Source organism: Triplophysa dalaica, chromosome 17 (assembly GCF_015846415.1).
Source record: "Triplophysa dalaica isolate WHDGS20190420 chromosome 17, ASM1584641v1, whole genome shotgun sequence".
NCBI lineage: Eukaryota > Metazoa > Chordata > Actinopteri > Cypriniformes > Nemacheilidae > Triplophysa > Triplophysa dalaica.
Window position 1 is genome coordinate 8,147,679 of NC_079558.1, and position 25,563 is coordinate 8,173,241.

General features: G+C 38.8%; 1 protein-coding gene across 3 annotated transcripts in view; it reads right to left on the reverse strand.

Moving 5' to 3' along the window:
* The window catches only part of afap1 (actin filament associated protein 1), a 51,839-nt gene that overhangs the window by 2,982 nt on the left and 23,294 nt on the right, over positions 1–25,563 (reverse strand). For 2 of the 3 annotated variants that reach the window (XM_056771477.1, XM_056771476.1), the window contains exons 2-17: positions 22,333–22,461; positions 21,778–21,860; positions 12,871–12,979; positions 12,571–12,782; positions 11,824–12,003; positions 8,515–8,607; positions 7,760–7,835; positions 5,129–5,278; positions 4,253–4,464; positions 3,883–4,028; positions 3,600–3,717; positions 3,198–3,395; positions 1,729–1,849; positions 1,109–1,273; positions 341–531; positions 52–219 (exon numbers count right to left, since the gene is read on the reverse strand). In XM_056771477.1, the coding sequence (XP_056627455.1) occupies positions 52–219; positions 341–531; positions 1,109–1,273; positions 1,729–1,849; positions 3,198–3,395; positions 3,600–3,717; positions 3,883–4,028; positions 4,253–4,464; positions 5,129–5,278; positions 7,760–7,835; positions 8,515–8,607; positions 11,824–12,003; positions 12,571–12,782; positions 12,871–12,979; positions 21,778–21,860; positions 22,333–22,461 (2,351 nt within the window). The remainder of the gene's footprint in view (positions 1–51; positions 220–340; positions 532–1,108; positions 1,274–1,728; positions 1,850–3,197; positions 3,396–3,599; positions 3,718–3,882; positions 4,029–4,252; positions 4,465–5,128; positions 5,279–7,759; positions 7,836–8,514; positions 8,608–11,823; positions 12,004–12,570; positions 12,783–12,870; positions 12,980–21,777; positions 21,861–22,332; positions 22,462–25,563) is intronic. The other variant, XM_056771478.1, reaches the window with a different exon arrangement.

Consider the following 25,563-nt stretch of genomic DNA (forward strand, 5'->3'; position numbering starts at 1 on the left):
TATCAGGTACCTGTTAATAATATCTGCTGTGATGGTAAAAATGTTACTGACCTTAGCTTTCCTTAGCACATGTCCTCGCACAGCTGAGGGTTTTGTTTGTAACGTGTGTCTGCGCAGCAGAGAGGCGCTGTTGATGGGCAGAGAGCAGGTCTCAGTGTCACTGGTGTCACAGCTGGACATGGGCGAGTTGTCCACCGTCCTCCTCAATAACACCGGAGACTACAAACAGACGAGACACAGTTTGACTTTATATGTCTTTCATCCCCAAAAACTGAAGGTGATCTAAACCTACAGTTAGTATTACATCATTTCTCTTTAAATAGCTGCTGTTTTTACAGACCTGTGGGCTGGAGCTGCTGGTTTTGGGTTCAATGGTCAAGCCCAAAGTGACGCCTCCATTCAGGGCTTTTTTCAGACTTTCCTTTACCTCCGTCATCTCCAGCTCCAGATTCACTCGCTCGTCCTCTTTCAGTTTGCATTCTTCCTCCACCTTCTTAAGTCTCTCCGTCAGAGAGGCTTGAGAACGCTTACCTGGATGAAAAACGTATGTATAAATTGACAGTGGTCATCTAAAACACATTTTGATGTTATTTAGAGAGGATGCCAAACAATCACTGCCAATCGAAACGTAACAAAGAACACATGGCTTTGTTTTTCACATGTGCATCTAATTTCTGTGAAAACAGATTTAAAGGAGCAATGTGAAGATTTCAGTGGCATCTAGTGGTGAGGTTGTGAATCACAACCAACTGCAAACTTCACCGTCCACCCCTCCCTTTTCACAGCACTATGGTGGCTGAAACAGGACAAAGATGTCATACATTTTTCGCTTCTTTGCCATAGGAGTTAACATATTTACGTAACGCCCTCTGTCGAGCAGTTTGTCCGTTTAGGTTTACTGTAGAAACAAAATGGCGAATTCCATGCAAGTGTATGTAGATAGAAATTGCTCATTCTAAGGCAATAAAAACAAAACGCTTCATTATCTAAGGACCCCTCTTAAGACATAGTTATGTATATTATATTGTATTTCTGTCAATAGATCCACCTAAATATCACTAACAGCACCTTTTAAAGGTTATTGCAATAGTATTGCTCATATCCTCACCTGTATTGTTCTCTATAGCAGTGCGGAGATCTTTTTTGTCTTTCTTCAACTGGGTCAGGCGGTTTCGAATTTCCTGCTTCTTCTTCATCAACTCCTCCTCTTTAGATTGAAGCTTCTTGGCATCAGCCTCCACTCTGTTTTTCCCATACTTATACTGATCCACACCTGTGAACGTTAAAAGTAAACCATTACAAAATCTCACAATTTCTAACCTTTCTGTCACATTTGAGATCCAGAATGCGATTAAAAGACATGCAGAATATGTACCACATCGTAATATTTGGTAGTACGTGTAAATAGGCCATTGAATGGTTAGAAAGTCTGTGTGTGGACAGGCTGGGAATGACTGCCTGTCTAAAATGGAATTTGGGGTGAACGAGTTTACAAAGGAGCATGTCAACAGAGCCACTGCTGTCAAACAGCACTGCAATTTCCACATACCGGCATTCTCCGCAAATCTGTGTGGCTTTTTTTCCTTGAAACAAATTAGTGGTGTAATAGCCAGGATAACGAATGCAGACTTAATGTCTGCTTAGTTTAGTTTCATCTGAATGTCCACTTGTAAAAAGGAAGAGCTCATTTTGAGATTATCTGTTAGATACGGTTTCAAGATCTCTTACTAGAATTGTTGCGTTTTACTGGAAGAGTGCTGCTGGTTCCATTGGCCTTTTTGGGCTGGTTCTTGTCCAGTTTCTGCTTCGCAGCGATCCCATTGGTGAACAGGGATTTCTTCCCTTTCAGCTGATTAGCAGAAAGAAACAGCTGTGAGTGCAATAGTTGCAGATAGTTCAAGTGAGATGTATTGCACACACGAAAATGATATTAACCCCTGATAAGGACCACTAACAAATATTTGATATTTAAAAACTTTCACTGTTAGCACCTGTTAACACTAAGAGTATTGTGATTTGTGAAGGTTAACACTTCATGCAATTACTTTCACAGACATATCAAAGGTTACTTCAGCAAACCACATTCACCACATGTGGCTTGACTAGCAGGGACATTTGTTGTAGTTATGCTTTAGCTGGCAGTGGCCCTTTTTGTGACTGAATGTCTGCACCATAAAATTGAATCCACAGTAAATTAAGGCTTTATTACCCCATACAAGGTCATGCCACCCTAATCCCCCCCAATCTCACATACATGGTTAATATACGTATACTGTAGATCAAAAGCACTCATTATTGCAGCTGGGTGGTCCGTAACTCATACATTCAACATTGCAATACTTGTAAAATTAGAGCCAGAAGTAGCTTTGTAGTGTAAGTCAAAAAAAGGACATATGTCCCATGCTGCCAAACTTTTACCATGTGCATCAGCACAAGCATTAATAGTTTCAGGGTTCAGAAACTACAAGCTTTGTGGTTTAGCTTTAATAATGACACATGAACCATAATGAGTGGGTCGATAAAAATAATAATAATATGAAATATTGAGACATAAAGTAGTGAAGTCTGTTAGACGATAAATACAGTTAAAGTGTAAGACTTACGTTTTTGTAGGGCTGGGTAAAAAATATCGATTTGATTAGGTCTTCAATTTAATGAAACAATATTGATTCGGGAAATGCCCAAATTGTGCTCTAGTGTTAATGTGAATGTGTATTTCACTAATATAGCTTATTAGGAGGGTTTCAGTTACCAGCATATATATTTAAAAATGGATTCCATGTCTAGCATTTTAATCCAGAACTGATAACTAAATCGATATTGAATCGAAACTAATGGAAATTGAATTGAATCTATATAAATATGAATCAAATCGAATAAAAGCTGTATAAAATTAGTTTGTGGTCTGGGCTAAGCAATTAGGCCTTTTATTTTAACCCCCCGCCTGCAGGAAACGCTCTTAACATATAATGTTGCTAAAAAATGTTGATATATTAAATGAATTATTGCTAAATATTCTACAAACGTTGGTATTAAACATTATTCGTACATTGTTGATGGAACGTTTAAAAACATGTTAGCGAAACATACAGTTTTGTTAACTTGGACAAGCATAATGACAAATATATTCATAAGAAAGTTTCCCATTTTAACTGTAGTCACCCAACAGCATTAGACACACAGTCCAGGTTAGTCACCTGATTAGTGTTAGTATTAGAAGGTAAGGAAGAGGAGAGAGTTTTAGCGGAAGTTGGCGTCTTGTAATTCCCCGAAGATGACAGGCGCTTAGATTTGGGGGAGGGCATGTTTTCGTAAAGTTCTGTATTCTCATAATGAGCCTCCTCATTCCAAAGGTGGTCCCTTGAAGTTGGGGAAGAGTACTGAACACCTGGTGCCTTCCGTATCGCAAGCGTGTAAGCAAGAGAAGAGCAAATATGAGAGGAGATCGGAAGAGAGGGGAGGTAGAAAGCTAGACAGGACCAGAGTTGAGAAGTTGTTAATGGTTTCAACACATGCTATATGCGAAATATTTGTGTATGTTTTTGGATGCACTTTTAATAAAGGTATTGATTTGATATGTGAATGTGAATCTTATGTACCGTTCCATTGATGCAGGGTACATCGTCATAATGCAGAGCAACACCTGATGGACAGGCGTAACCATTGACCAGGTTATCCAGGTATGGGTTTGGAGAAACTGCACGCTTGCTGGTGAAACTGAGGATACAACACATATACACCATTATTTATAAGGAAATGCACAGATGTGACACAAAAGCTTCAAACAACGCTCAAAGCTACTGTAAAAGTTCAATATAGAAAAGTTGCAAAAATATTTTTTTATGGTTTTTGAAGATATCTGCAGCAGCACTTAACGCTCACCAAAACGACTGCTTGGCCAGCTGAATGACATTAGCAGTGGTTTCCACGTCAATGTAATCATAGTGCAGTGCAGCAGGATCTGTAGTGGAGCCCGTTTCTGCCAGCAACACCCCCAACCATCTCCCCATACTCTCCGAGGAGGACGCCTGACGGGAAAAACGAGCGAGGAAAGACGCAATGAAGGAGCGTCATCGGAATATGAGACAAGTGAAACTAATCTATGCAAACTCTGCAAATCTACTCTACACATGATACGGCAATGACATCATCACGTGAGCCAGCCAACCAAACCATCCATCTAATCCCTTCCCAGAGGTCCCGTCTCAAACGCATTAATTGGCCTGCAAAAACTGGGCTAGTTGGCCCGTACCTCCAGAACGGCCACCTCCTGTCCGTTGCGCAGCAGACGGAAGGCGAAGGGATGTTTGGAGTCAAGCCCTGGAATGACCTCACACCCCCGCAGGGGCAGAGAGGCCATGTGTGTCTTCAGATCTGCCCGGTCCTTGTGCAGAAACAACTGGTTGTCTTTCAGCTGGCACCAGCGCTCTCTCCAGCGGTTGTTGGATAGTACGTTCAGATAGCCTGGTAATAAAGAGTTTCAGAGATTTATATAGCAGTCACAGACAGAGACAACACAATGAGACCTACATGAAAAAGTGCTTCAGAAGACTCTTGAACAGTAGATTGCACTTCATGTCCCCCCATTTTCCAAAAGTGTCCACACAGACTTTCTCCCCAATAAACTATATCATTCGCATGAAGTCATCGTTTTTGGAAAACGCCACCTTCAGAGTTTACACGGAAACGATAATGACATCGTTTTCAAAAATTTGCACATGGAGACCCGTTTTCAAAAGTTTGCGATTTCAGTCCCCCAAAATACTGTTTTTGTGTAAATGAACAGCCAATACGCATAAAAAAAATTCTTGTGAAAACGGCCTCTAAATTGAATGGAACCGAACTTAATAGAATTTGATTCTAATTTTAAAGCAACTTCAGCTGGTGTGTGCTGTAAAAACAACAGATAGATAGTATAAAAAAACCTTCAATAAAAGCTAAAAAGCTTTCACACTAACTTTTTTATGGTCATAGTGTAGCACCTTTATTTTAAGAGAAAAAAATGAACATAAAAATTTAAACTAAAAAACACATTCATAAATAGCAAATATGTGCTCACGCTTCTCTTAAAAATGTGAAGCAAAAGTTATCGCGAAACACATCAAAAACTGTGTTTCCAACTTCTCACCACATGTTGGGACATCCTCTTCTGCAGATGATGTCTGTTCATCAGTGGAAGGCTTCTTCTTGCCCAGACTTATGATTTTTGTGATTTTCTTTCCAGTCACCCGCCCCACGGTGCCTTTCTGCTCTGATTTTGAGTTCTTCTTCCCTTTGGCTGCCAAAAAAAAGGCAAATTAGCGTCAGAGAATGAAATATATTCATGGGATTTCATAATGTGATATATTATAAAGTGATGCTTGATGTCAAGGGACTTGTTGGTAATGCAACTTTAACAGGATGGGATTGGAAAACGACTTGTGGATGATGGAAAATGACAAATCCACACATCTAATGGAATTTAACGAGAAAGAAAATAATGTCGGGGATGTCCCCCGTTCTAATGGACCAGAGAGAAAGACACCCAACAATGTCTTTAGTGTGAGAAATTCAGTTCACTTCTCGCCACAATGTTTTGATGATCTTTTCTAAGTGTGGTCTGTGGTGCCTAATGGTTTTGTAAGAAAAAAATCCCCTTTAGCTTTAGCGAGGAAACATTGTAAAAAAACAGTCTAGAAATCCAATTCCAAACCAGTGGAGACCATGGTGAGCAAACCAGAAGTTTCTGGCTTGTGATAAAATGTGTAAAACAACAAATGACTTCCTCTTTCTCTAAGAAGTCTGTACTACAAAGGGATGCAAAGATGAAGTATACATAACAGACAGTGAAACTTTCGCCCTTCAGAGGGTTTGAAGAGAGCTCCACTGCAGAAGATTACATTTTAGTTTGTGAATCCTTTAATTAAAGTTAAGCCCATGTGAAGTTAGAGTCATCTACAGTTTTTCTGTCTCTGCATAGCCGCCTCAGGCATGAGAGCCAGAGCCACAGATGCTAAAACCATCGGCCCTTTTAAAGGGCCCATATGTACACAGTTCATTTTATCATGAGGGAAAATTCTGTGATCAGGCAATTTGATTTCACACAGTCTCCGCACTTACGAGAGCTGGAAAGAATGTGACTAATTTGATAAATCTGCATGGTTTCTTAGGGTTTACTCTTTTCTTTCTTTAAAGAGGTACAGCAGTTGGGTGCTGGTGTGATGTAACAACATCTCAGGTACTTGTTAAAGATTCAATGGGGATGGTTTGTGTTTTTATTGCCATTAAAACGTGTTGGGGGTATGGATGTAATTACACTGTTCAGCCACAGGTGGACAAATCTGTATTCATATGTGTGTTAGTAATGCATGGCCAGACCTATATGGCTTATTCGATATCATGCAGTGTAACTCATACCGATCGCTGTGTGACATCACAGAGAGTCAAGACTCAACTGCTCCGTATGCTTCTGAATCGCTCATACGGAACTTTGATGTCACACGGCAATTGGTCAAACAGGCCAAAGGCTGTCAGATGAAAGTCTATACTTCCTATCAGTTTCTATTCACCAAGGACCACCTTTAAATGTGTCTGACTGACACATAAAGCAACCAATCACACTTCAGCTTTGTTTCCAGTTGGATCATTAAAGAACGCAATACATCACAGAAATCCTGTAGGACTCAACCAGTGTGATGACTCTGTACCTTTACTGAAAAAAATTACTTCCATAGTATTTTTATCTTGTTTTCCCGTATAAATATTCCTAAATCAAAGCACATTTACTTAAGTAAAATTACATACAAAAAAATACCTAAATAGTTTAAAATAGTACAAAATAGTTTAATTCCAGCTTCAACTTAGTTCAATAAACTTAATAAAATTCAACCCTACCTACTGACAAATATTTGTTTTGTTTTAAATATAAAGATAATAATTTTGCTTTAGAATACATTATTTTCTGAAATCAAGACAAATATTTTGTCATTTTGCTTCTCGAATAAGTGTTTTTCCGATTTAAGTATTTTTAGATATTTGTACAGGAAAAAAAATACTTCAAATTTTATTTTCTGACACTTATATTATATATCATGAGCAACACAAGTCTTTATCTTTAGGTTAACTCCCTCATAAAAATAGCACAGCAGTTATTGTGATTTGTAGTGTTGAAGCAGAGCTATTAATCATTTAAACATGCAGATACAACAGGTTTAAAATCAGGTCAAATTAGACAACGTTCCCCAACAACATGTCATGGGCAAGACCGTGCTGTGTCTCAAACCGTAAGAAAGAAAAATAATAGGGCAAAAAGGAATTCCACAGACCTGAAACAGATGTCCTGAAAAATTCAATCCCAGAGCGAGACAGCACAGTGTAAATACTGCATAAATGATCCTATTAGATTATTGAAGAAGATTGTTCTTGTCTAGTGTTTGGCTTTGTTCGAACGAAGCAATCTTTCAGATCAAGTAAACATCAACATAATGTGATTAAATTTCCTGATAAGTGTTTCTCACACGGTTCTTACATACAAATGTAGATACTTAAAAGTTCAATAAAAACGGACATTTTGTCTGGTAACTGAAAGATGTAGTACAAACACTGGCAAACATTTCATCCTTAATTAAAAGTGGTTCTTGATCTCGGTTGTGAACATTTTAGTACTACTTAAGTGCATTTAGAGGTTAGTAAATCAGAAACAGCTTCTAATGAATTAACCTCAAGTCTTTTCATTGATACAGAGAAAACTGAAAAAATCTAAACATGAAAACGGGCTCACCTGGATCTTTTCCATCTGAAATTCCATTCTCGTGGCAGGGCTCTCCATCTGAACTGGGTCGATCATAGGACAGTTTCTGCCAAAAAAGTAAAGTTATGTACTGTATAAGCTTGCCGTCCTACAACACTCAATACATCAGGAAAACAGACCCTGAAATCAAAACAATGTCATTGATTTTTTAATTCATGACAGAAGAACACAGGCCCAGAGACACACTGCATACAAGTACACAAGTCCATAGGCTTCCTCAGTCTACCCAATTAAAACTCAGAGAGAGCATCTGTTTGGAATTAAGTGTGAATAATTACATTAGGCTCAGGCATGCTGTGCCAGTTTAAGAGGGTTGAGATCTGTCTTAAAAACGTCACAAGCGCACGTAAACACACTCTGCGGACCACATCGACACTAACGTGATAGCATACCGTACGCTAAAGAATGTGTTGTTAAAAATATGATAAGATCACATTTCCTCCCACACCTTCTTAACCATGCCAGCAGCACATATCCGTGGCAAGATGGAATTTGGTGCATTTTAAAAGCTCTTCATGTCCCGGCAGCAAAGCCACCGTGGTCACAGAAAAACAGGAGGAAGGCATGCAGGGAACTAAGGTGTGGTGAAGCTGGCACACAGACTCACAAACCTGCATGTAGGTAGACCAGCATATATTCTTTATGCATAGTAACTACACGCACACACACACACACACACACACACACACACAGAATTATTCATTATTTTTGCTATGGATTCAAACCTTTTCCAGCTCTGATTTGTGAACAGTAGAACCAGATCCGGCTCCGTCACAGTCCAGCGCTCCGATTCCATTAACACAGACTTCCTTCATCACCTTAAAGAAACAAGAGAACATGCATTAGTGCAAAATAATAAATCATTTAGACATAAATATTCTGCGTTTATATGAGGGGGCCTTTTATTAAGCATAAAGCATAAATTGTGTTCCTTATGTGTTAAATGTTACAAAGATTAAATGTAAAATATTTACAAATACAGTTTTTTACATAAACCTCACACAGGTGGTTTCCTTAAATTCAGTGGTAAGAGCATGGCGCTTACAACGCCAACGTCATGGGTTCGATCCCAAGGGATTGCACATACTTAGAACAAATGTATAGGATAATGCAATGTAAGTCGCTTTGGATAAAAGCGTCTGCCTAATGCCTAAATGTAAGAGCTTCACAAATAACGGTTTAAGTCATAAGTCCAGAAAAAAAAATCCCTATAGACATTTTCTTTACGTTCTTATGGCTTTTTAAGATTTAACTCATTTCCAAAACTTTCCCTGGGAGTGGAAAACACAAATTTAAAATTCCTTGTTATGTCCAGGTTGTCCATGACTACCTGGGCATCCAAATTTATTATTTTCACCTATTCAGATTCCACAAAAAACTCTGTCATGCACATGTGATTCTCCACGTCACATGCAGTTGGAACTGCAAAAGGCAGCTCAAGGCTGTTACATGCGTCATTGCTCTCGCGGCTGACTATGTGCTGAGCAGTGACTCTCTCTCTGAATGAGATATCCAGAGATCTCCAGACTGCACAGACTCCTCGCCGCCACATACGAGCATGACCTCGGATGACCCGTAGGTTACGTCCCAGAAAACCAAAACCAGTGTAGAGTTGACCAGACGGCTACTTTAGGCCGTCACAGACACACATAGAAACTCCACACACACCATTGCCATTTCGATCTCCCCCTTGCCAAAAAGACCAAAATATATCCAAATATTCCCTTTGAGTTCCTCTAAGCGTCAAAACTTGACGCAGCACGCTGGGGTTTGGCACCCGGTTGACATAATTGGGCTCACAGGAAAATTGCAGGCTGTGGCCTCACTCTTTGGCTTTGACTGCAATGAAGTGGGTTTCTGGGATACGCTTAGTCAAAAAATCTTTAGCAAGAGATGTCAGGAGCTTTTCTAAGCATTCTCATTAACACATACTTTAAGCGAAGCGTACTTATGTAGAAGTACATGTTCCAACAAAATGACTTGTTGAACAAACTGTGAATGTTTAAAAAATGTTTGAGGAAAGGCAACAGAAATCAAAGTGGTTCTTGGTGAAAGGAGGATCAGACAGCAGCTACACACACACACACACACACATACATTATACGTATGTAGCAGCCTCATGCAGGAGAACAATAATGCTCCATATCTTACCATTCTAGCCAAAGGCAGAGAAGAGTCAGATAACAAAAAGTAGAAAGAAGGAAACTGAAGCAGAAACTACATTAAGAGAACTAGCTGAACTATAGAAGAATAAATGTACAGACTCTAAAAATTTTTGGTTATTTTTACCCATCATTAGGTTAAAAAATGCGGAAACCGTTGGGTTAAACTGTTGGGTTAAATTAACACAGAGAATGTTTATATTTGACCCAACACGGGGTTAAAACAGATTTTAAACCTTTATGACTTTTTTGCTTCTGCAGAACACAAAAGAAGAAATTTTGAAGAAAGTTGGAAATCGAACCGCACTGGCTCCCATTCACTTCTATTGTATGAAAACAAAACCAATGCAAGTAAAAGGGGGCGAGTTATCATCGGACTTCAAAATACCTTCTTTTGTGTTCTGCAGAAGAAAGAAAGTCATACATGTTTGAATTTACAAGAGACTAAATGATGACAAAGTTTTTATTTATGGGAGAACTTTCACTTTTAATTATAACCCAACAGATAGGTTTGTCCATTTTTGACCCAATGCTGGGTTGAAATAACCCGCTGAAATAATAATTGAAATAATTTTTTTGTCTTGCATTAATAGTGTCTGTCTTGCATTTGAAACTGCAGCGCAGGAAAGGTTACAATGAAGCCTAAGCAGCAGAGCAAAAGTAAGGGAGGATTACTGAGCGAAAGAAAAGGGAAAGACAGACGATTATAACACCAACTCAATATCCAAACACACTCCCTAAATATTTCAACTAAACATATTCTAACACAACATCACGCTCTTCAAATCGTGAAATGTTTCAGGAACAACAAAATGTTTACTAGGTTATTAATCATCCAGATGCTAGAGGGATTATTAGCCTCCGAAACTTATACGGAAAACAGCTTGGATACGGCCGCCCCTGCCCACCAAAGAGCGGTTGTGTGTGTGTGAATGAAACACAATACAACAAAGCACTTTGGGGGTTGGAGGTTTCTGTTTATCCCAAGCCAAAATCAATTACTCCTGTATGTTTTTAGTACACCCGAGAAAAAACCAAACAGCTCGGAGCTCTGCCCTTTCCCAAACAGCAATTACAGTTCTTCTTGCTTTCCAGGGCAGTCTGATGTCCACACCCATTCAACGGTTTTGTGAAGCTGCACATGCTATAGTGCTCACGGATCAATAAACAGTAGCACATTACCTCATGGAAACAAGTAACGGATTCAGAAAATGTCTTATTAAGGAGAGGGGTGCACCTCTGTTTAAAAATGGAGCATGATGGACAGTAATGAGGAAACAGCATCAGTCTATGTTGACTGAAGATGGTCTTTGTTGAAGTTTAAGTTGGCAGAAACTCAAAGACTCATAAGAGAACACAGGGATGCTATGAATGTTTCTCTCTGTTTGTGAAAACAAGATGTGGAGAAAGAGTTATAAATAGACATGCAACAGAGTCACAGGTTATCATTGAGTTCAATCTCCAGAGCCAATTTGGAGGCAGAGAAGGAAAAAAATCCTTTGAACTTAGACCAAGAGACACGTATTCACAAGAGACGTGCAAGAACTGTGGGTGGACATCACATTCAGAAATATGTAAATATATTTCTGCCACTGTTTATATAACTTCTTGAGCTGATAGTAAGCTGGTCAAAATCTTTATTTTAACAAAGCTTGTCCCGCTCCTGCTATAAAGAACAGCTGTTGAATTGACATGCTGATTTCGGCGGGTTTATGCGGTTTAAGTGGTGTACCAGTATAGACATTTTAAAAATGTTGGCCAACCTGCATGTTCTTTATTGTGAACACTGACTCATGCTGGTTAGATTGACAAAAAAGACTCAAAAAGATTGAATGCGAAACAGAAGTATGGCGTAACCCTGTCTTAGTTTACCTTAAGCCACTCTTCAGCCTGTTCTTTGCTCTGGACGGCCAGCACCAGCGCATCGGCGCCCTGATGGACAATCTTCAATTCGTGCTTCTTCTTCTTGCCATCTTTGGGAATGTGTGTGATACTGCAGCCAGATAAAATGAGCTCCATTTGTGGAGTCTGGTCTTTTGAGGACTTATAGCACTAAGAGAAAGACACAATCAAGGTTACTTCTGCACTACTAACAATGCAGAAAAACCTGCTTTCAAACTTTCCCACTCTCGTATCTGTAATCGTTTGGAGAAAATGGTCTGGTTTGGCTGTTTGAACAGAGCAATGTCTTGCGACAGTCAATTTGCACTGTTTATGGGAATTAGCCTAATAAGAGAATGTATTAAGATCTAATAAATTATACACTTCAGGTCTGAGAAGGATAGTTCTCTTAAAAATAGAAATACATGTTTTTTTGTTTTCTGTTGAACAAAAAAGAAGATATTCTGATAAACGTGTCAATGGTTGTCCGAATTCAGTTTATGGAAGTCAATAGGGGTCAATGTTGTTTGGTTACCAACGTTCTTCAAAATACCTTCTTTTATGTTTTGCAGAAGAAAGTCATACAGGTTTGTAATGACATGTTGGTAAGTAAATGATTTCGTTTTCATTTTTGAGTGAACCAAGCTTATCTCAAAAGTCATTTTTACACACTACAACAAAAGCAAATACTGAGTCATAAACAAAGCAGTCTGTGTGTTTATATCCATGTGTGCTCACCAACAGTTTGTTGTCCTTTATAACGCACAGCAGTTTGGTCCACTGTCCAAAGCGTTTCTTTCGCAAGAGGAAGGCGCAGATACGTGCATCCTTCACCAGGTCCATGGATGCCTCCTCAGACGGCCATTGATGACGCATCTTTTGTCCTTTCCCATCCTCCTCTTCCTCGTCATATGATTCGTATGAGCTGCTCATCGCATCCGAGTCATAATCTGACAACATAGTGTAGATTAATGTAAAGGTACAATCACATCTTTATGTATCCAACGGGATGTTCAAAATGTATATGTGTGTACTCACTAGAGGTGATGTACTCGGGGGCTTTTCCAGGACCCAGAGGTACGGCTTCTTCATAGTAACCTTCAGGAAGAGAGGAGCTTGGCAAGGGTGGAGGATCATTGTCTGGAGGCTTTGGAGAAGTGGGAGAGAGAGGAAGAATGGTCAAGTCAGTCATAAACTGTCACTTGCGCTAACCCTTTTCTTAAAAACGCGAGAACAGCATATGTAATATAGCGGCTAGCTGTTGAGATCTCTGTAATTTAAAAGAAAACAAAGCACCTCAGAGTGGGACCAACACAAACCCGTACAAAGACGATTTGCAATAACTGTGTCAAAAACAGGATTTCCAGATAAACATTTTTGTTAAAATGAATGTGTGAAATAAATGAAAGAGTAAAAAAGACAAAAATAAACAAATACAAAATATGAAACAAGATGATCACTGAATTACAGATTATGTTACTTATTCCCATTTGGAGATAGGCCATAAGAAATTGTGGGTACTTCACAAATGCAAGTCTCCTTCCACGTTTAAACAAACACAACTGTAGTAGATACAACCCAAACTTAACACTCTATAACACATTTAACTTGCAAAAAACAAAGAGAATCTGTTACAAAACGTAAAGTAGTAACTTTTTTTAGGCACCATCTTAAAACAACAAAGATTCATACATAACGCTTTTGCATATAGCAATTCCATAATGCATTGTGATGACTTTACAAAAGAAATCGTCAATCTCTTTGATTCATCAAAGCAAGAAAAAACTTTCACTCAATATTACTGTTGTGGGTTTTTATAGACAACAATATTGAAATCAACTGTGAATTAAGTCTTTTGTATACTTTACACAAAGTGCACTATTTGTGTGTTTTACTTATGGGTTATTCAATAAGAGTTTCTGTTTGCTGCCTATGAGGCTGTTTTTATGCAGGCTGCTCGCTATGTTTTGGCACATATCCTGTATGTGAGCTTTTGATTAAATTTTCTCCATGCAGTGACTTTACTCATACACACACATGTTCTGAGTTAAACTCCTGGTGTCTATAGAGCCCACTAAAGAACCTTAATATAGTGTATGGAACTTGGTTTGAAATAGAGAAAAAATAAAGATTGTATGTATATGTGCAAATGAGCATGTCTGTGTGTTACAATGTGTTTAAGACTCTGATTTGGGCTTTGGCTTGTTGGGCCCCACTGGCAACACATGTGACAGCCTGTGGTGGCCATGACAACTCGGGTCCTCCAGTGCCTCACTTATTTCAAAGGCTGCATGCAAACAATTATGGCTGATGACAAACTCTAATAAACGATTTTCATTTACAGCCCATGGAAAGTCTGCCTTTATTTAATTTTCTTTCATTTTAGTTCACAGAACGTGCTTTTATTTTTCCAAAGCATTTCAGGTGGGGTGAGATACAACAAGTTTAGGGGGACCCAAGCGAAGGTGTTCGCATTTGTAATGCAGGGCATACTTAAGAAACATGTTAAGAATGATATGACACTCAAGAGCAAAAGTAACATACCAATTCATTTTCTGCACGAAGAAATAATGTGTGAACCTTGCGAAACAGGAGTTAAGTGATAGTTCACAGACAATAATTAAAGGGGATGTGCAACAGTGTTTCATGCGTCCTGACTTCTGGCTTCTCATGCTTGACATGGTCAACTTGTCTAAAAACGAGTTGGACGTATGAGGTAGTATTTCTGTGCCCAAAACACTCCCCTAGCGTCCGTATAGGTTTTTCCAACTTTAAAGTCTGCTTAGTAACAACTTTTCTAAGTCCCTTATCGGAGAGTTCTTCCAGGAAAAGCACGCCCACGTGTCACCCAACCAGAGCGAGAAGAAAGAGCACGCCCACGCATCAACGAGTTGGAGCAATAGAGAGAGAGCACTGCGTTTGCGAAGTTCAGTTGTGTTTGTTTGTTCACCTGCATTTCCGTGAGGAATGATATATAAATGGTGGATCATTTATAACTGATAGATGGAGCGGATTTTAGATCGAGCAGTACTTCTTGCTTATCATAGAGTGGTAGTTCATGGAAGAGCTGTGCATAAAACCAATGGGTTTGGGCAATGGGGTGAAATATCCCAATGATATGCCATCTTTAATTCTACTCATGGATGGTTTAAGACCTAAAGATTAACTTTGAAAAGTTAAATAAGACAGGAAAGAAAAGTGGAAACAAGGTTTCCTTCAACTTTCCCTCGTGCTGAGCACTTTGCTCCATTTTCCTTTCCGGAGTTATTGCGATCAGACCTTCTATGTTTGTATTTACCAAGAAATAACAAAAACTCTTCTTCACGGATGCTATTTGGCTCCTTGCCAAAGTTTTCCATTTTAAAAACCCTCCCCACGTTCCACATTTGGAAAGAGGCATGGTCAGGGAAGGATGTAAACTTAAAGACATAGAGGATGCAGCGCAATAGAGACTGTAACATGGAAAGCCAAAAGCATGTGAGCCCTTAAAATGTTCAATGCTCTGGTAGAGTAGAAACTGTAGTGTTTTTCTTTTATGGTAAACATTTACAGTCTAATATTTCTTTGAAAACAGAAGCCCTATTTATCAGTTCCTTACTTGCATTAATAAATTCCCATCAAAGCATGAAATGTTCAACTAAACAAAGACTAAGGCTATGTTATGCCTGTTATGGTTGCGGGTCATCAGGGCATCTGAGCCCGCAGGGAGGACAGAATTCCAGTCAGAAATTGTGATGTGAAGACTCTTGCTGAAGCAGCTCAAACTAGAACTAGAGCAGCTTGTGTATTCTTAGGCTCAGTTCCATGTCTGGTACAAGCTGAATGCAAAAATTTTACTTCCACCCATTCATGCAACATTTACACCATCAGCATGTCTACATTAACACTTTAATATAGATAAACTAGTCCAGTAGATGTATTGGATATATCTTTGCTGTCCTTCTGTAACCTTGAATGTCCAAATTCGCTATTCTCAGAAATGGAAAATGCAATGGATTTTTTAATTGTTTAAACACTATTTTCTCATACTTGACAAGCACCTTTTAATACTTTCCATTGGTTAGATATTTGGAAAACCCAGAGACAAATGTAAATGGTGATTAATAATAAAAATTTATGGCAAAAAAAATCACAAAATATGTAGATACAAGGTTTTAAAGCGGCTGTGCAACGATGTGTCATGCATTCTGACTTCTTTACAATGTTAAACGTGCTGTCTTCTCATACTTAACATGTATTACTTAGTATCTCTGTGGTCGATACACTCCCTCAGCGATCGTACAGGTTTCGGAAAGTTTATTTCGAAGAAGTAAATTGTAACAATTTCTTAGTCCCTTATTGGACAATTCTCCCGGAAAAGCATGCGGCACGGCCACACTGGAGAATGGAGAGCAGGAGAAGGAGCATGCACGGTCGTCACTTTCACTTGTAAACAGGAGAGAGAGAGAGCATACGTTCGCGAAGTTCAGTGCAGTATGCAATACTACTCTATAGATACTCAAGATTAATATGAGATTGGCAACAACCCTGTGTGTTATGCCCGCTTTAAAAGGAAAGCAACGATATTCTGAATATAACTACAGTATAGACCCTGTATGTATGTTGTATGTATACAGCATACATACTGGGCCTATGAACATCATTTTTGTTTCAGACACTTTCTCTCGGACCATTTCACCTCATACAATTATATACTGCAAAAGCTTACATGTTGTGATTGTGCTGTCAGTAATAAAATATGAGTGTAAATGCATGGACGTATGGGCCTATCTGGGATTATCGTATCAGAACTTTTACAGGGTAGCCAGGAAAACACACTTACAGTATTTTCTGCAATTCCTTCAATCTTTCAACCGCCACTTTTCCTCTTTTGGCCACATTGATTTGCTGTGTATTCATGCATTTACATGAAAACTATTCATTAACTGCAATTTGACATCCTCCCACACACACGAACACACATACTATAGACGTACCTGTATTATTGTACTATTGTATAAACTAACCTAACATAAACTTTATGCATTGTGTGTGTTTGAAGTAACAAATGTTGTTTTACTTTAAACAATATTTTCTTTCCTTACTAGTTCTTGTAAAAATGTCCCGCAGTACCACACAAAAAGCAGATGAACATCTGACAGCTCATTTTCCTGAATCACAGTCTATATAAACTGTTTCTTGCTATAACCTATAAAAGATGTTCCCATAACCATATGTATTGCTATTTCCATGGCAACGCACGAAATGCATTGTTGTGCATGAATCATAATTCATTTTCCTCCTTTTGTCCGTGACACAATAAGAGATTAGGTCATTGCATTCCAGACTGCGGTTAACCATCCATAAAAGGGAGGGGGTGGGGGTACAGTTGAGCCCTTTTGCTTAAGCACAACTGGATCTTGAGAAATAAATCTCCACCATCTGCCACTGTGGGCATAGAAAATGAAAATATTGATGCAAAAGTACCTGATTCTCCTACACTGCAGGACTCTTGCCATAAGGAGTGAACTGTTCTTAAGTTTTGGCAGGATTCAAGTACCAGTATGAAAAAAAGCACAAAGTAACGAAGGATAAAAAAAAATGGGTTTGTTAAATGAAGGGAGATTCCTTGGTCCCCCTTAAACAGACTCCACTTTGGGTTACTTTTCATAATAGCAGATATATAATGCATTTGTGTGTGTTTATTAATTTGATATTGTGTGTTAGTGGTGCACATTTAAAGGGCTTCCCATCAGCCTTTAAATTTCCAGAAAGCCAACATCAACACAGATGGAAGTCATCATAGTCCCAGTGGAGTCTGCTATGGCTTCCCCATATTCTCTTACACACAATCTCGCTTTCGCTTCAGCTGAACGTGATGGAAGTCACTTACTGGGACTAGCCAGGAACGTGCTCACACCACGACACAATCCACAAGGGTTATTGATACATGGCTAGATCATCTTCTCTATGCTTGAAATAAACTTAACACACTCACAGGAAAGCACACAACTCCACAAATGAAAGCACACATTCCAAAACTCCATCAAATATGCAACTAAGTATATCTTTGCACCAATGCATTGGGCAGATGAATGAAACAATAGCGCATTCAAGGTACACATTTGTGACACTGCCTGTGAAAATCCAGCTAAAGTCATTTTTGGGTGATTTACTGTTTTCTATATAAAATCATTCTACATAATGTAAAGATAATTCTGTGAAAATATATAAAATATAATGATACAACTTCAGAATTTTCTCTTGAACAAAGATAATGAAGCAACTTGAACAAATATTTCTTCTTTGATTTTTTATTTCGTATATACTTAAATTATTTGTGATAAGATTAACCTAAACATGCTGCTAGCAAAGATTTTGTAGACTGGACTTGAACACTCAAGTGTTTGGCCAAAACATTGGCCAACTTGTTAAACTATGCAACCTGGAAAAAATATTTTATATTAAACAATGAACTCAAAGTCCCCAGGATGGACTACAGAATTGCAAATTTGTTGGTTAATATTTTTAGACTATTGTTTGCTTGCTGTATTTACGCTGTTAAGTAAGTGTTGTTTTTCAATGAATGATGTTGGTGACTTTTATGATTGAGGTTTGTGTGTTCAGTGTTGAGGTCTATAACTTGGTTCAACTGTTCTTTCTTTGTTTAGTTATTTAATAACCTGAGTTAGGAAAACTGCTTGGCCCAATGAGTACACTCAAGTAGGTTGCAAAAAGTTAAGTTTTATTTTCTTAATCCTTAATAAGGCCATGTCAAATTTTTAAATGAACGTTTAGGAAGCCAACTTTCTGATAAAATAATAAAACACATATATCAATAGAGTCATTAATTGTTAACTTTTGCATACTCTATCACAAAATCTATTATAAATTCTAGAATTTACAGAGATAAACACACATTACCAATTTTCACCATTTTATGGATATGACTACCTATATGCTCCTAATCTCATAATTACGTTTTAAAACTGTTCCCTGGATTTCACTGCTCCTTCATTAGTATGTGTATTCCTTGGGATTCAAACCTACAACCTTGCCGTTGAGAGCACTATGATATGCCAAATGCACCAAAGAAACACACAAATAAAAACAGTTTTGTATTTTCCATGCATAAGTACTGCGGTAGATAAGATGTTAAAGGATAAAAAGAAATCCCCAACAATACTACACAGCATTGAAAGTACATACATGTAAAATATTACAAGCACAGAGAGCAAACTTTTTGCATGTGTGTGTGCGTCTCTGTATGCTGAGGTTTAAATGATCTTTAACTTGTCGCTCAGTTAGAGTCACTATTTGATGAAAGAAGTAGGTTAGCACTTAATAAGCTATGCATCAACAGCAAGTCAAAATTTCCTCTCCTGGGGACACTGTAGTACATGTACAAGATCCTTTACAGTTGTTTTACTGCCAAACTTCGAGCAAACCCAAAGCCACAAAGTTCAGTTCAACACAAACACACACATCCTAAGAAAGTCTCCAGACATGATTCTTGTCCTTCTGTACTCTGGCGTCTGTTGTCCTGTCCATGGCCCTATCTCACCACCCACATGCCCAGCTTCCCCTCTTATTCTTTTCACAAATCCCTCTCGTTTTCCTGCTCTGTGGTTTTGACCACTGTTTTAGTAAGGACCATAGAAGGCTTTAGTCAGACACGCACACACTTTAAATGCGCAGGATTTGGTCTGGCAGAAACATGACGGGGAGTTTATAAACCTGGCTTACTGATACAATACTAAATCACATAGCTAGAGAGAACGAAAGAGAATGAGAGAAAGCGCAGGGTGTGGTTGATGGAGAGCAGGAGTTAGAAAAACTAAACAGTGTAACAGAAAAGAAAATAATACGGCGGATTTCGTGTTCTACCTTTTCTGAAATTTTGCAGAGGTTAGACCTTGGGACTGTTGGAAATTTATATTTTATTCTGTCCTTCCCTTCCTGATTTCCACATTCTGTCCCACAGCCCCACATCCCCCCACCCACACCTCAGCTTCCTGGAAATAGGAACAACCACCCCCTTGCACACATACGCTGGGGTTATGCACGGATGACTGAAGTAGGAAAGGATGTTTCGAATTATCCCGTGTGCTGTAAAGTGCTGAGTGTGTTTTGAAGAGTGGCCTGTGAAACAAGGTCTTGGGACGTGTGTGTGTGTGTCGAGACCGACCAACCACGGTCCATGAACACCTGCTGTTTATCACAAACATCAGCATCTGCTGTTGCCTTAAACCAAAGATGATTGTTACTTTAATTCTCGCACAGATGTGTACAAACGGTAATCTGTTTCACGTGTGACAGATGAGACCAAATCAGGGTCGTGTGTCTGCAACTATTAGGTCATGTGACACAGAGGGAACTCATGTGAACACTTCCTGCTGCTGTTTTACAGAGCTTGTAAAAAAACACTGAACACTTCACAAAAACAGACCATCAAACCGGCAGCCAGTGGTAGTTACACTTAACACAATATCCCAATTCAACAACACTGTTTTTGTTTAAGGACTAAGACGAATTTCTGAAACAAATGGCAAACGACCCTAAACCTACTGTAAAAAAAATAAGGTTTTCTCTGTTGACTGATAGTTGTAGGAGTGTTTCCCACAGGATTTTGAAAAACTTGTGGCGCTCATGATGTCACACTCTTATTAGTATATACCTGTATGTGTGGTCATCACGTTGTGTTTGTTCTAGTGTTGGCACCTGACATCTGCTTGGTTTTTACTCTCTGCTCTGACGCGATATACAGCATTTTGATTCAAAATGAATGCTTCTCCACATATTATCTGTTCTGATGTCAGACATGAAACGAATATAAAATAGTGACTAAATATGACCGAATAACACCTCGTATTTAATACAACCAGCTGTCACTTGAACTGCGGCTAAAATCCTCATTCATAAACACAACATCGTCTGACAAAATATTATATATTACCTATTTGCCTCATGCTGTTGTTGCTCCTCTCATCAATGTGTTGTTGTATTAGGGGCGCTTCTTTAATTTTAAATGCGAGTGATAGTTTTATTGTAAATTGCATATAGCGCAGACAATTTGGAGCAAATTCAGAAATATGGGGAAATACACTGTTGCACGGAGTTACAACTACACACCGCACAAAACTCACTGGTAAAGGGCAAGAAGAGCTTGCACACAGACACACCGATGACATATAGAAAGGGTGTGTGGGTAACACTGCTAACCTTTGTCAAGTCCTGATAAACTCCGTCAGCCATCTTCTCTGTCAGTAGCATATATGACTGTTGACGTTTATGTGGAAAGGCAATTTCAAGGAGGAACCCATATTGTAAACACCGGAACATTTTAATTTGTTCACTGTCATGTGAGAGAGTGGCATTGAGCTTTGAGGGTGGAGCTGCACGCAACATGAGAGAGAGATGCGCTGAATGTCAACACGCTGCTCGCAACTGCAGCATGTTTCAACTGTTCAATAGTAAAATAATTTTATTAAGGGGAATCATGAAAAATCTATTTGTGGCGGCCAGCGTTGATAGGGTGTTTGTTGTAGTCCCCCCTAATATAATTGTAAAGCGCTTCGGGTGTACAGCAATACACAATAAAGCGCTATATAAATGCCTCATTCATTCATTCAGAAACCTGTAAACGCAAGGGGTGAGAAACCAGACTGCAAACGCAAGGAAAAGAAAAGCAAAGGTTTAAAAAAAAACATGGCAGTTGTTATGCAAAATTCATCTTTAAAATAGGTAAAAATAAAAATGTAATTAAAACTGAAGCATTTCTTCTCCACTAGCTGTACCAAATGGAATTGCAAACGGTTTATTTGTATGGGTTGTCTATAATATCACTGGCTCAACCAATGGCGTGAGTTTGGGTGGGACAACCAGTTCGGGTGACCGGAAAGGTGTTTAAAACTTGGAACAAAAATCACAGACTGCACCTTTAAGATGGTATGATGCAGGTCTTACCATCCAAGGATGAGGAATCTCTGGCAGGGGCATCTGGGGAGGAGCCGGGAGAGAGGTGTGTATCTCTGTCTTACAGGAAGGCTCTGTGATAACAAAACAGAAATAAATTCACAGTCACACTAATAAAAACTGCTGCTATTAAGTTCAGAAGATTTCAAGGGACAGTTCCCCCCAAAATAAATCTGTCATCTTTTACTCACCCTGCAGGGTTGTCCCAAATCTGTATAACAAAAAGAAAGATATTCGGAGGAACACTTGTAACCAAACAGTTCCTGGCCACTATTGACTACCATAGACTAAATTCTTCAAAATATCTACTTTTGTATCAACAGAACAAAAAAAATGTGTAAACCAATTTTTCCAATGGCGGCCTTGGTTACAAGCATTCTCCCAAATATCTTTCTCTGTGTTCATCAGAACAAAAAATAGTATAAAGATTTATAACAACTCTAGTGTGAGTAAATGAAGACTTAGAGAAAAACATTTATTTTTGGGTGAACTGTTCTTCTAAGATGAGAAAAAAGGAAGTAAGAGCTAAAGGAAACCTGTGCTTACCTTTAGTGGCCAGAACTCTGTGCAGGATGTTTAAAATTTGCTGTTTCTTTTCCCTTACTCCAGCTGTTAAATATTCTCTGTCCAACAGCTCCAGAAAGACCCGCAACTCTGCCAACAACTCCTCCATCGCTGTAAAAACACAATTTGATATTCAGTAAACGCTACATGCTATACAGTGTCAACCTCGGGTGGCACACCCACCGAACGCCCACAGTCCATTTACCGATTGTCTCATGCACGTAATAGAAAATACCTGACTGCTAGTCTTTCTTCCCAGAGTTTGAAGGCTGACATTAGTGAGTTTAGCGTCATCAAATCACAAGAGGATAAAAGTCAACTGTGGTTGGTCGCTTAACACATAAGGTCAGAAAGACTTTTTGTAGGTGGCCGGCCATAATAAGCTGCAAAGTGGACCTGATGGATCAAACTTTATGTGAATATTCAAAAGTCTGGCTTTGTGAGACTATCTGATATATCACATACGTCAATCCTGCAAGGCTGTGTTTTCTTTGTTTTGTTGACTCGCTCACATTGACATTCTACAGGGAAGTTGTGTGCCTCGCTCTACCCTCAAAATGTTGGCTGGTAAGTGGCAAAAACAGTGAATTATGGGTATCTGTTGGCCAGGCACCTGAGGAATATCGAAGGCTATCAAATGTGAATTGCAGCCCTGGAAAATCAGATGACTATAAAACAGCATTACAACGGTCTCGAGCCCATACAAACACATAGCTGAGGGTTTACATAAGAAGGTTTGAGGTGGGAGGACGACTGCTGGAGGGATGGTTTCTTGATGCAGGGCAGAGAATTGAGCTCACTGATTACAGCTTGCTTTAAAATTATCTGTAGCATAGCAAATTAAGCGTGTCACCATAGTACGACTGCTGCTCTTGATTTCGGCCATCACGAGTGCTGTACTGACATCTGGTTGGTTGCAGTTCATTTCAATGCAGGTGTTACCCTCTAGTGTCCCTCCTTCTTAGTTTAAAAAATGCACTGGTCTCTATCCCTCAAACATGAAGCATGAGAAAGTACATAAACTACAACTGTTCTCCTAATACCAGAGTTATTCAGTTTGCCACTGATTGATTTTAGAGGACAGTATGTTATTCTTACTTAAAGACATTTAATTTCAATGGAATTCTCTAGTTGATTTGCTGGATAATTGAATCACATTTTCTTGTTCTCAACTAAATAGACATTTTCCGGTTGAAGGGGCTTGAGCTGCTTCTCTGTTCCTTTGCCCTTACAAAAAAATAAGTTTATTCAAGCATGCTAGGAGTGTTCTACTAACAATAAGTTAGCATACTTTTAGTCTACTGTGTTGGTTTATATTAACATAGTTGTGCATTTATTACGGTATATTTGTATGGATTTTCTCCTCAAGGTTAAAAAACGCTGTAGTATGTGTCTAGGTGTCTTACAATAGTTCATGAATAAATGCTATACTTAAGTATTTTTTATGTGGGAATAAATATTACTATTGTTTCGTAAAAAAACGGAAAACACAGAACAGAATCCAGAAAATTGTTGAAAAAAATGAATTTGGGAAAAAATCAAACGGATTTCATAGGGCTTCAGGAATGTTCCAATCACTATAGCTAATTTAATTTTTATATTTAATAAACAAACTGGCAAGGAATGGACGCTGTGCAAAACTTTATGAATAATGGATTCTTTGCATGCAGATTCCGTGTAGGCCTGCTTATAAGAACTCTATTGTCTATACTATTTCCAGTCGTTGCCGTATCATTCCCTGTCCAACAGCTTGCACATATCTGAGTGAATAAAGCTAATGAAGCACTTTCAGTGATGGTGGCCAAACAACATGAAAGAAAATACACTTTAAAAACCAACTGAGCGAACCAAATCGCTGCAGAGCACCAAGCGCCACAATGAAATGAGGACCACCCTTTAAACAATGCTTTGGGGTAAAGTTGAGGGAGCAAGTGAGAGAGGAAAAACCTTTAAACAATCACAACCACCCACGTACACAACACTCTATTCATTTAGAGGCCGTTTACACAAGACCGTTTTCAACTAAAAACAGAAAACTTTTATGCGTTTTGGCTGTTCATTTACACGAAAACGGGTCTCCAAAGGAATTATTTTAAAAACGACAGCATTATTATTTGCATGTAAACTCTGAAGGTGGCGTTTAACTATGATGTCATACACATGCGTATTACGTGGTCAGTCTGAAGGCATGCGTGAGTATTCCCCAAACAATTATGGCGCGTGGCACACTTAAAATAATTTCTCTGCATAATTTACTGCACCACTACAAGCAGACATAGTATTTATATAAACACTACTATAAACACACATAAACGCAGACGTAGTGTATTAAAGCACTGTTAGATCAAAACAGTGTATGCGGATGTGTGCAAGCACATAGGGTTTTCTTTATACCGCAACAGCTATATACCGGCTCAGTATCTCTCACGGCGGAGATCGGAAGCATAAAAGGACGAGCGACAGAATGTACGACGAGAGAGGACCGGGCCCGGACATGTTTAAGTTTCTATTTATGCTCTTATGGGTGGCAGACCGTGAGGTGGCTGCTGTCCTTTTTCTTACATGTTATTGTTTGTTTATTTTGATTAAAGTTTGTTTAAATGTTTGCCGGTTCCCGCCTCCTTCCTTCCACACTTTGACTTGTGCAACAGTATGTTTGTTTACAGTAGTGTGCATATAAATATTATGTCTCCGCTGGTTGTAGTAATTCTACTTTTAGATGGAAAAATTATAATATGGATGTTGTGTGGCACACACATGGAGCAGGGAGGGCGACATTAATGTTTGGGGAATATGAATGAACATGTAATACACATGTATATGACGTCATCATTTTTGGACACGGAAAAGATAATGTTGTCGTTTCCAAAAACTTGCACTTTCAGACCAGTTTTCAAAAGTTTGCGTTTTCAGTCCCCCAAAAGGCTGTTTTTGTGTAAATGACAGCCAGTTCTTAGTTGAAAAACGTCTCGTTTAAGCAGCCTCTTACACACTCCCCATGGCCTAGAAAGCTGAATGATAATAGCAGTGTCATTTTCACGTACCACAAATCTTCTCTGGATCTGTTCCACGATTGTGGAATGATCTGCCTCTTGCTACAAGATTAGTCAGATTCTTTAAGGAATTGGCTAAAAACACACCTCAACACCTGAGCTCACCTTTTTACTTCATATCCTATCCATACAAAAAAGGACTTAGCTTTGAATACTGTAG